The sequence below is a fragment of the Chelmon rostratus genome, chromosome 13 (genome assembly GCF_017976325.1).
Source record: "Chelmon rostratus isolate fCheRos1 chromosome 13, fCheRos1.pri, whole genome shotgun sequence".
Taxonomy (NCBI): domain Eukaryota; kingdom Metazoa; phylum Chordata; class Actinopteri; order Chaetodontiformes; family Chaetodontidae; genus Chelmon; species Chelmon rostratus.
The window spans coordinates 5,380,697-5,393,148 of NC_055670.1; the positions used below are offsets into that span (position 1 = coordinate 5,380,697).

Here is a 12,452-nt window from a genome sequence, read left to right on the forward strand (position 1 = left end):
TGTGAATCCTGCTGAACAGGAAGCAGTGTTGTTATTTTTGTTTTTCATTGTGTCTTCTTTTGTATATACATTACAAAACTGTCCAGAAAGGCCCTGTATGAACCAACTCACAAAATAATGTTGTCAGTGAAGACAATACAACGTCAAAATAATCAGTAAACACCTCATCTATCAAAGAAAATGTTCAAGCTACAGAGGGAGAAATGGAAAGTGTGGTTCTCAGTAAAGAATAAAAGTGATGTCCAGTACCTTGTTTGAGTGCCGTGACCTATTTATTTCCACACAGTGTATTCATGCTCAGCTTAGTACAGCTCAGCCCATAGATCTTCATGGGTAAGTTTTTCTCTGAACAGTTTCTTCCTGTCCAAATGCTGCCTGCAACACTGCCACTCTGACACAGTCAAAAACTGTTTGCTTCCTTTAATGTCTTTCCTGTGATAATGCCCCACCTACACTAGTGTTTCCATACTTCTATCTCCTAATCAGTACTGTACTGTATGAAGTGTTTCACATGAAACTTCAAATGAGATTAAGTTTGTCTGCATGAGTTTGGAAATGGCAGCCTGTGCCCGTATGTAGTGTGTATGTACCATTTCATCAAACTCTTAAATTCAGTATATATACATCTGTCATATGTTACCACCCCTCAAAAATGCCTGCCCCCTTCTTGCCACCTCATAAATATTTATGTTGTCTCAGTAAAGACAACATGTTTCTCACTGGAACCATACATCAACATCGAGATAACTTCCATTTCACCAAAAAAGACACTTGATGCCTTTTAATAAATTCCTTCAGATTTTTCACTGCATATATTACATCGGTGTGGACAGACAACTCGACTGGTTGGTGGAGGCAGACAGTCACAGGGTGGTGATTCCTGTTTTTGCCTGCAGTGGTACATCATATTTTCTGTCTTCAGCTGTTCGCGCTTCACAATCTGCAACAGCTTCCTTAGAGCATGATGGCTGTCACAGGTATTTGATCATTTGGGGACTGCTAGTTAAATTTAGGTTGGTTGTATTTTAACCATTTTTTTCCCTGAAAATGACTTGCCTGAGTGCTCTTGACCGTCTTTGCTTCAGCAGGTTTTGAATGGTATGAAAATGAGTCAGCATGAGCGAGGCGAGCGGAACAGTATGCATATATCACAGGGGGAAATGACTGAAAATGATCTTTCCTGGTCATGTATGTTAAGTTTGAGAAGACGTTGATTTATTTACTGTACGTCTGCGAATCAGCAGAAACCTCATCAGTTCTCCTCTGCAATTATTTGATAATAGATGTCTGCGTACTTACCCTCGGGATGATCTCTGTATTAAACATGGGAGTCGTGTTTTTCTGCCCTCTCTTTCCCTCTGTGACGAGGAAAAGCCCATAGGTTTCCAAATAAGGCCTGGGTGAGCGCTGGCAGTATTAATAGAATAAGACTGCTGCTGGGGAATATTTGTATTGACCTGTTGAAAGACTTTATCTGATGCATGCCGTTTCCATGGCAGTGTGGGGGAGGGATGCTACAAGGCTGTGGAGGAGCTGCGTGTGTAGCTGCAGCTGACTGGCTAACTCCACTGTAGGTGGCATGAACCCACCTTTTAAATGTCAAATTTGGACCATTTAAAGCAGATTGAAAGCAGAGGTCTGCATTTTCCACACTCGTTTTCATGGTCTGAACAGGAACACACAGACTTTAACACTGTAGCAGTCAGGCGCCTGCCCCCCTGGGGTTTTCTACCAGGCAGCAATTCTCAATTCAATGATCATATGCCTCAAACGCTAATAAACCCTCACGGACAGGAAACATAATGATTTTTCTGTCGTTCTTTGGCAGAGTTTTACCAAAAATACATTCTGAATGCAAAAAAAGTCCTAATTTTTCAACAACCTTTAAGGACAAAAAAACCTTCACTCTCACTGACATTAAAACTGTGTTCAATCATGCAACAGCATCAGTCAAGACATTAACAGTTAAGACTCGGTAACACTTCTGCCTCTTAATTTAGGACGTTTACTCGACTGCGACATTATGTGGAGAAATCCTTTGGCCTGTAAAACTTCCTCTGCGTGCTGAGAGGATTGTCTCAGTGATGCGACTCTGGAATGACTCAGATGGATTACTCCTTCATGAGGCAATTTGCTACCTCTCTCCGTTCTAATTTACATGCAGTGTGTTTGGCTTTTCAACCACATACAAGGCTGGCCCGACTGAATATGACAAATCTCTTTTTGAGCTGCTCGACGTGTTAACGGTGAGTTATAATAGTCATGTTCTTTTGCGGGGTTCACGCATCTGTGCTGGGATCATCGACATTGTTTTTCCTCCTTTCGTTCTTTGAGAGCTCCCTCAAGGAGCAGAGCCTTTTACGCTGTTTGCAATAAACGGTCAGTGCCTGGACTAAAGTTTCTCTGACTGAAATGCAGTCAGAATAGTGCTCTCAAGTAAATATTTGAGCAACCAAAAAAAAGAATATCCTGTGAAATAAACCTTTGGCTTGTCGTGGTTGACTGTCTTTATCTAACAAGTCATTTGTCTGCTGTGGGTCAGTCCAGTTCAGTTTAGCAGTGTTTCAGTCAGATAAGAGGCAGAAATAGCAAAGTGTAACTTTTTCCAAATTCACCAGCTTCTCTCTGTCTCACACACCGTTTCTTAATTTTCCTCGGTCGTGCCTCACTTCCAGGCTCGCCTTCCGCTGGCCACTCCTCCCTCTGAGTGTGCTCGTTTTTTTGCATGGAGACCTGCTGAGGGGTTTTTGACTTGATAAAGACGTGCTGTGTTTGTTCAGTTTGTTCCGGCAACAGAGAGGCCCGTGGTGTGAATGTGATTCAGCTGGCTGATTCAGCCCATTAAATGGCTCTATGAAAAGAATGGGCTGCTGGCTTTGGCTTGCTGCTGGCTGCCAGTCCCAGGGCCCACTGTATGCCTGGCGCTGAATGGAAACAATGTCTTTTAGTGCTGGTGCCTTGGACACATGACAGCATGCAAGCTGTTTGATAGGTGGAAACTTGGACAGGGTCTGCAAACCTGAGGGTGCTGATTTGTTGCAAATTAAAAACTGAAATTTTAGTGTGCACACACATGCAAGTGTGCACCAACAGAGGGTTTCCCACAGATGTCTGACCACCTCTCCTACGTAGCTTCTATTCCACTAGCTTCCATTCACCTGGCCAAGAAATCTGCCTTTTCTAGCCGGGAATATCAGGTTTCTCTAATCACTGACCCTGATTACTGAAACCAGGCTTCTCCTTTCCATGAAGCGTAAGAAAACATGTTACTGCAGAAAGCCAGTGATAAATCTGCTTAACATGCATGCAAATGCTCTGTTTACATGCATGTCTGGATTTTCTGGAGATCTCATGTCACACTCTGGAACATATGCGCTCAGTTGCTCAGCAGTTTAACCATCAGCCAGACCGTGAAGTGCCTGATATGTTGCTCAGTGCTCAGCCCGCTTTTACTCAGTTTCCAGTATCATCTATTCTTCTTCCTGCTGTTCTGCTGAAGACACCTGGCTATGTTTTTTGTGTCAGCCCAGTTGGATTTATAATCTAGTCACTAAATACCGATAAAACAGTGTTTCTGCTTATTGGTCTTGAACAGATGATAACGCTTGTTTTGAGCCTTTCACAGCAAGCTCCAGGTTCAGGACATTTTTTGTTTGTACTTTTTGCTCTTTATAACCATGGCTTTGAAAAATGTTGTAAAAATACACATACAAATACATGATGTAGGGTAATAAAAAGCTTTACTTCCTGGCTTTTGGATGAGTCTGTTTCACAATATCAGCTAGTGCCCAGTCCTCTCAGAGATTTTGAAGATTTCTGACATATCAAATATGTCAGAAATCTCCAAAATCTCTGAGTTTCACTCTCAGTTAGTGGGAAAACAGCTGCAGGCCTGGAAAACATACATCAAACGCTTCTGTCCTCACAATTTATGATCTAGAATTAGACAAAGTTCAGGATTCTTGCTGAAAAATAGCTTAAGCAATTAGTTGATTAACAAAATAGTTGCAGATGAATTGTCTGTAGCTCCACTAACCTGTTTCTCTTTTCTTCCTATGATTAAAAAATACCTAACCCTTTTCCTAAATCTATGCTCACATTCTTGCACCAGAGTGACAAACATCTGCGTACATATTGTTCTGTGTTCAGTCATCAGTCACCAAACTTGCTCATTATGCACCAGTAATGTCACCTGCACCAGTGCAGTCTTAATCAGTGCTGTAAGTTGTAAGTCATTAACATGCTGATGATGCAGAACTGGGTCAAATTTACGATGCGTTCACAGTGTTTTCTTCTCACATTGCTGCATGATTGGTGTGATAATACGTAATTTAAGTTAAATACTGAGACTGTTAAGAAATATGATGCTTAAATGCCCCAAAAAGCTGCCTGGAAACCCTTTAACCTTTTCACTCAAAGTGAGTAACACCTGGTGGAGAGAGCATGTGGAGCTACACATACTGTATGTTCAGACAGTGTTCTTACTGTATAGTCGTCAGTGTTAGATCTGTAAGCAGCAGCACCTGAACTAGTCCCTTGTCCAGCTGCAGAGGGAAGGTTAATGTTCAACAGGGTATAAAACCTCTCAGCTGAATTGAAATGGATTGATTGTTTACTTGTAGTTTATGTTGGTCGAGAGCGAGAGGGAGGGGACTGGGGAGAGTCCGTGGACTGCATTTAAACTGTATGAATGATCTCCGGCTCACATTGAGGCTCCGTCTTTGACCTCTAACTCTCTCTCTCTCACCCTCCTCCACAGATAGTGTCCAATGTGCTGATCTTCTCCTGCACCAACATCGTTGGCGTGTGCACCCATTACCCTGCAGAGGGCTCCCAGAGGCAGGCCTTCCAGGAGACCAGGGAATGCATCCAGGCTCGCCTCCACTCCCAGAGGGAAAACCAGCAGCAGGTGAGAGCGAGCACAGATATACAAAGATGTAAAAGCGGAGGGAAGGCAGGGTGCACAAAGCACCCGCAACACTGGTGATTGAATCAAATAGTCTTTTAGAGGAAAACTAATACTCATTAGTTGGTTCTTATTATATATTAAACACCTCCCGCAGGCTTAAAGGATGCCTCTGAAAAGGGTTTATAGTAGCTGGCTCCTTTGTGGAGGACGGCAGCTGTTATGCTTAAATGCTTAACACAGTATCAGATCCTGTAGTTGAGGTATAAAAAATGTGTCATGTTTGTTTATGTACTGATATTTTCAGTATTTAAAATGGTGCTACTTGCTGGAAAAAAACCTTTTTAGATAGATATTTGTATGACACACTCATCCTCACAGTTCCTTGACTTTATTTTTATTACGTGCTAATAGCTAACACGACACATGAGATTCCGGTGAGAATGGCTGCTTGGCTGCTTGTAGGAGGAATAGTACCAATTTCGTGAGGAATTGCTTAATGTCTGCATTCCTAATTACATGCCAGACTATAAAATATGCCAGAGAGCAGACATAACATCAGGTGTTCGGTGCAACTCAACACATTACATGCGATGTTTATTTGCACACATATTTGCAGGTACAGTATGTTTATATGGGATTCACTGATAATGCATCGTTTAAAAAATGATGTTGAGGAAAAGTGGCAGCTGTATGTACACTTACCCATCAGCAAAGCACTGATCACAGAGTCCTGTTGCCCTTCTCTGACATTAACATGCAATAACAGAGTGAGCTGTTTTACAATAAACCGGTTTCTTCCTCACCTGTTTAGGGCAAAAGAACCCACAAGGCTATTGAAATCCAGATCTGATTCCGTCAGCACGGCTGACACACAGCTGAGTCACTTCGGTTGTTATCTTGTTTTTAATTCATCTCAAATTGGGCAAAAAAACGATGTACCTGACAACTTGTGGCTCGTTAGTTCAGAACACACTCTGTGCTGTAGGGGCTGTGCTGTGGGGGCTAATGGAACATTTTCACTTCTTTTCACTTTTGTGTGTTTTATGAATGCACTCCTCTCAGCACCTCCCTGCTATAGAGTGGTGAAGAGGAAGAAGCTGCTGATTTCTGGAACTATTGTCTCTTCTGTAAATGACCTTTTTGAATTTTTCCTCAGTATATCCTCAGTGTTCCACCAAGACAAGACAGTCTCCAGAATGATTTAGTAATATTACATACAATATACATCAGTTTTCATTATTACAGCTTTGTTTCTGAGAAATCATGCTTTTTCAGTTTGGCCTGACAAATAGTGGCCATTGCTATGGAGAAGAAGCCAGCCATAGGCGCAAATTCCAGCTTTACCAAATTCATAATGGTTCACTGTTGCACATGGGAAGAAAACACTGCACCACAGTTTCCAGTTTCTTCCCACTGGAACTGCAGACTGGTTTAAACTGCTACGTGCTTTATCTAGAAAGAATGAACTTTAGCTTCAGCTCACCCTTCACAGCTCGTGACAGACTTTTAAGCTTTGTGATTGGATGTGGATGAAATGCATCACAACTGTAACTTATGTTGTTATGTGCACAGGTTTCTACTGTTTTTTTTTATATTAAAGGCTTAGTATGTAATGTTTGTGTATTAAATGACTAAAAACGATTAGACCTATCTTATATATTTTGCTGAGTTGTTGTGCCGTCGCAGATGTTTCCAACAATGTTCAAACCCAGAGAAATCCATAGTTTTATTCAAGGTAACGATGCATTTGATTTGGTCAGCTGTCAATGGTGTAGCACCCCCTTTATCCCCTCTAGTTGCTGTAACTTCTGGGGAAACACAGGAAACACCAGATGATACATCAGAGAGTGAGGAGGGAAGTTGGCAAACAGCTGCCGAGCTATTGTTACTGCTCACTAGTGATGGAGCTCCATTATTCATTTTCATCAACAGTGAAGACAACAACCTCCACAATCCCATGCTACGTCACCACATCATCAAACTATGTGTTTTGTTGTTTTGATTGAGAGACCTCTAATGGCAGAAATTACATACTGCACCTTTAATTTTTTTTCCATCTTTTGTACTGATGATTTAAACAATTGAGTAACGCACTCCGCCTCTTAACAGACTCGTCCACTGAACTTACTTTGCCGCCATGTTTTCTCGCAGGAACGTCTCCTGCTCTCAGTGCTTCCCCGCCACGTTGCCATGGAGATGAAAGCTGACATAAACGCCAAACAGGAGGACATGATGTTTCACAAGATCTACATCCAGAAGCACGACAACGTCAGGTAACAACAGCTGACTGAGAAGAGTCAGAATTCTGACTTCCTGTAACGATGCTGCTGTCATAATGTCCTTGAAAGTGAGTGAAATGCTGTTCGAATGTCTCTGCCATACCTTTCTAACCATTGAATGCAAACTTTCTGCTGTGTTGATGGGTTTTCACAACCAAAATAGTGTCATTTTTTATTCAAACGTAGCCCTCTGAGAATGCACCATATTCAGTCTGGCCAATATTTTCAGATGATTCAAGATAATATTCAACTTTAAACATTCAACCATGTTACACTCATCCAGGGACAGCGTATGTAACAAAGATGGGATTACATCTGAACCTGATTTAAGTATTCTGCTAAAGTTTAGCCAAACTAAGATGGACCCTAACTGAATTAAAATAAAAACCTTCTGGTGCAATCCAGTGTTAAAGAAAGGTTTCGAAGGCTTTGTTTAACACAAAGTTTGGCTAAACTATGATTAACCCTAATCTTTCTTCAAATCAGTACTTGTTGTATAAGTATTATCAATGCTTATAATGACATACGTTTGCTGTTTCAGCCTGTCACCTTTCCAGCCTGTCCCTTCAAAACTTTCAGAAGGAGGAGAGAGAGGTCTTGGGAACAGCTGATATAGACATGTGGCTTATTCTGCTGCAGCAGTTAGTCTGCACAGCGTGAAGGAAATGTTTAGAATCAGGCTCGAAACAACGTGGAAAATGTTAGTGCAGCAGAGCTGTAAAATAAACCCTGATTTAATCCAGAAAAATCTTGAATGGTGCAGCCCACCCACAGATGACAGCAGAAGAGGAGGGGGAAGTGCAGGCGTTGCCATGACAATAAACTGAATGGTATTTTCCCAGAGTATTTATGCCATTTACGTCTCTACAGTGCCAGCAACCATATAGAGTGTAATATCATTGGAAATATGATGTCATAAAAACAAGCAAGATTATAAACAAAATCCATGTTTTTACCTTTAAAAAACATCTATTCATTATTTAGAACTAAAAGTTTTGCTGTTACAATAACAATGGATTTTTGTCTTTAAGAGCTATTTACAGCTGTTTTATGGTCATAGAATACAAAATGTTTTATATGGTGGTCTGAACACTGTCAGAAAACTGAAGCAGCTCACATAAACACTCTTGTAAGTGGTTAGCGCTGATCAACCGTGTTAATGGTCGCCTTTCCAAACCACCACTGTCTAGACCACTGGATGCTACTGAGCAATCAGCTGGTCAGTATTCCCTGTTTCACACCTCAGGAGGAGTCCCGCTGATAGTTTTAGAGAAGGAAGATAAAGGATTGAAATATAAAAACCTGCTTCCGTCATTATTTGTTGTAACTTGAACAGCAGCAGTGTCGACATATCTGCTGAATAAGCATCATGTAAACAAGTTTGAAGGGTCATTATTAGCATCTGCAAAAACCCTCTCAGTTGACTTGCAGGAGCTTTCATCTCCTGGCCTCCATCAGTGGAGTTGGAGTGAACAGAACAGATACACTTACGATTTGTCAAATATAACTCCCACTGTGTCTATGTTGCACTTATGAACAATATCTGAAATGGTTGATCAAGGCCCGTTTTTCTCTGTGCTCTCCAGCTGCACTACACACTTCAACAACAAAAAAAAAATCTATGAATCAATCAATAAAAATCAATTCACTTTTGTTTCTGTATACCTTAATGGAGCCTGTCCTGACAATAATTTATGTTCAGTCAATTTCTGATGTTTTCAACCTGCTGAAAACGGTCAGTCTGTCTCAGCTCGTTCTGAGGATGGTAGTAGTTGAATGGTGGACAGAGTTGGTGAGTAACTGTGGTGAGATTTGGCGCCACCTAGTGGAGCAATAAAACAAGGCATCAAGGTGACGTTGAGAAACACACTCCGTTATAACTGTGTGTGCTGTGTGTGTGTAGAGCAGCCCAGTTATCAAACCGTGCAGGGCGAGTTTTATGGCCCGCGGCTCTCACAGTCAGGTGGAGGCCCGATCCTCGATGAATAATAAGTGCTATTCAAGCCCGTTATCACTTTGATGTGTCCCTTTGAATCCTCGGGGGTTAGAGCATCAGGTCACGTACTTGGAGCTCTTGCGCACAAAGGTCTTTTCATCACTATTAATGTGATCATTATCAGGAATTTTGCTTTTTTTGATGCCTAAGTTTAAGAGTTCAATAAAATTAAGAGTGCACGATGTTTTTGAGAGTGGGCAGGGGCGACACATTTGGAAATTTCCCGGACGTGTGACAGAATTACTCTTGCTGAAACCAATGTGCACCGAGCCACATGAGCACTTATGAATGAGCGTGCACGCCCACATGTGGCCATTATAACAATACAGTCGTGTTATCTGCAATTCTGAGGCAAATGTCAAGAAGGTCATGCTGGCACACGGTGGATGTATTCGCTGCAGCTGTCGAGCTTGAACAAAATTCAGTGACACGAAACTCATTCTTGCCTGTGAAGATGTTACAATTTACATAATTAGAAGAGACAGAAATCTGCATGTTCAGCTGAAGCAGACAAAACCAAGAGACACAAAGGGGGGAAAAGAAGATGAAGAGTTGTTTTGGTGCTGTAGAGCTTCTTGCTGTAGGTTTCTCTGTGACTCACTGGGGAGTAGGCGGCACATTAGCCACATCGGCTAAGGTTGGCTGAATTCTGTCTGTGGTCATAAGTGTGTGGCTAATGGGTAGCTAACCAGGTGTGATCCGGCCTGTCGGGAAGCGGCCAGTGGCTTTTGGTAATTGGGACTCTGCTGAGAGGCAGAGTAACAACAGGAAGAGAAGTGACAGCTCCCGCTGCTACAACTAAAGAGTAAGAGGGAAAACAGAGGGAGGTGGAGCGGTGGACAAGGGGTCTTGGGGCCTGGAGTTTGTTGCTGCAGTAGATGTGCATCAGAGTGTGTTTCTAGTCTGCCCTGTTCTCAGTTCAGGAGTCCTGGGCACTCAGATGCTAGCGAGTTGCTCAAGTCAGGCAGTAATTGGCCTTTTCCCATCATTCTGTGAGTGACGGTGCTGCAGCAGGACACAGTGAAACTGAAAGGAGTTCATTACCTTGCTGACAAGTTGGAGGTGTAGACACGTTTTTTGATGAACGATAGCAGTGGTAATCTCGCTAACTGCTTTTCATACTTCATACCAGTTACATGCTGTAATGTGAAGCCGCAGCAGTAGGAGATGTTGGTTTGCAGTAGCACTAACTTAAAACAGCATTTTATCTGGGAACATCAAGGCTGACACCCAGTTTGTATTACTGCAAATGCATAAATATTGCAATTCTTTCATCAGTCCGCTGTAGTGTAGGGGAAAAACACGTCTACTGCTGGAGAGGCCTGTGTTCAATTCAGCTTCAATTCCGCCTTGACCCCACTGAAAACTATAAGCAGAGGGAAGCTGGTGAGGAATCAGGAACATGTGGCGGCACTACTGTCTCCTGCTAGTTGTCTTTCTGCACTGCAGAGCTGTTTTTCATCTTTTAGGGCCATGTCCAAGTCAAGTCTCAAGTGCTGTGATTCAAAAAAGGCTCCGGTGGAATGGCTGTAAGGGATGGCAATGTCTGTCTGTCTCTCTGTCTGTCTCTCTGTCTGTCTCTCTGTCTGTCTCTCTGTCTGTCTGTCTGTATCCATGGTGCCCAGGCGATGGATCCTGCTAGCTTTGATGATCCTCTTACCTTTCCTCTGGTGCTGTTCTCAGATCAGGCTTAACTTCCAGTACTTCAGGTTGTGTCATCTCCATCAGCTCAGCCGTACCCTAAATTTAGGGCTAATCTACACATGTTGTTGAACATTACACTGACCTAACATTAGCCAGTGTTGTGGGAAGTTAGCATGCTGACGTTAGCATTTAGCTCAAAGATACAGGCCCACAGAGCCGTTAGCAAGGCTGAAGACTCGAATAAGTCTCCTTTCTACATAGCTGGTACCACGTCCATTCAACTCTCAGTGAAATATGCTAGGGTTATAGATTACATGTATAATCATTGTTTAAGGTAGTTATGTGACACTATTATTTCTTTTAGTTTTAAGTTGAGGGCTTAGTTGGTGACTGCTGACGATGTTATTGACTTTCAACAAATAATACCTCAGTGCATTTGTTCAGTGACAGTATTTTGTACCCCAAAGGTACAATCCTGCTGGTTCCTTTTCCTGAGAGCGTTGCATCCCGCTCGAGTTCGTCCTCTGGAGAAAAATGGTGTCCCGTGGCTTCAGCAATGAGGCAAAAATGTGTGCTGACTAAGCTCTTATGCAACAGGGCTTTGGGGCAGATGTTTTGATGCTGCCGGGTCGCCCTGTCAGCGTTTGGGACTGTTCAGAACGCCGCAACTGTGGCTGCTGTTGCTGTTATGTAGGCCAGCAGCACCCCGAAGAGAAAGACATGGAAAGAACATTGCATAAATTAGACGAACTGACCTTGCCTTTGTTCTGCATGTTCTAATTGAAGAAAGGACAAGAACTGACAGTGCACAACAGACACACATGGGGGGGGGGTTGGTTAGGTTAGTGTGTGTGATGCAGTTAATTATGCGCGTGGGTGTTACAGAAGGCTGCTCTGCTGATGCTGTGGGAACCAGGCCTGACCTGACAAAGTGTCCTTGGTGAGCACACAGCAACACACAGGCAGAAAACATACAACATGCAAATCAGTTGATGGTCTCTGCCTTTATACAGGATGAGAAAACACAGTTTGCCACTCTGATCAAGTACCGTAAAGGAATATTTAGTCTATTAAATGCTATGCTTTCTTACAGGATGACATGAAATTGAGCTTTTTGTATCCATCCTAAACAGGTGTCCAGATGCCTGATGTTGAGCAGATGAGAGCAAGAGCAGCATAAATACGCACTTTTTGCAAATAACAAGATGCAAGGTCGGCCAACAATCTATAAAAAAGCTAGCAAAGAAAGACAGAGGGGTGGAGAGGAAGAGAATGATGGGAAATGAAGACACTTGTGGTCAGGATGAGTAACACACATGGGTGAATCGATGGAGAAAAAGTCTGAGCCAGACACCCATGAAAAGGACTGAAGGATCTGTGTGAGACTTTTTCCTGGCTGGGGTTAGCGAGCCACCGGCAGAGCAGTGGGGTTTAAAAAGGCAGCTGGCCGGCGGCGGTGGCGGTGCCAGACGAGACGGAATCACACGGTCAAGCAAGGCCGGCGCGGTACAGCTTTGGTTCAGCTGAGATTTGACCCAGAACTGTTATTGGTGGCTCTGCACGCAGACGGGTCTGCCTCGCTGTTGCATCGCTCTGCATTGTCTTCTGCTTTTCCAGTTTTCCT

The 12,452-nt window shown here is 42.9% G+C and overlaps 1 protein-coding gene across 1 annotated transcript in view; it reads left to right on the top strand.

The window, feature by feature from the left end:
* Nucleotides 1-12,452, top strand: part of adcy5 (adenylate cyclase 5) — a 78,510-nt gene that overhangs the window by 34,906 nt on the left and 31,152 nt on the right. Inside the window, exons 2-3 of the mRNA XM_041950283.1 lie at nucleotides 4,760-4,909; nucleotides 7,061-7,182. Of these exons, the coding sequence (XP_041806217.1) occupies nucleotides 4,760-4,909; nucleotides 7,061-7,182 (272 nt within the window). The remainder of the gene's footprint in view (nucleotides 1-4,759; nucleotides 4,910-7,060; nucleotides 7,183-12,452) is intronic.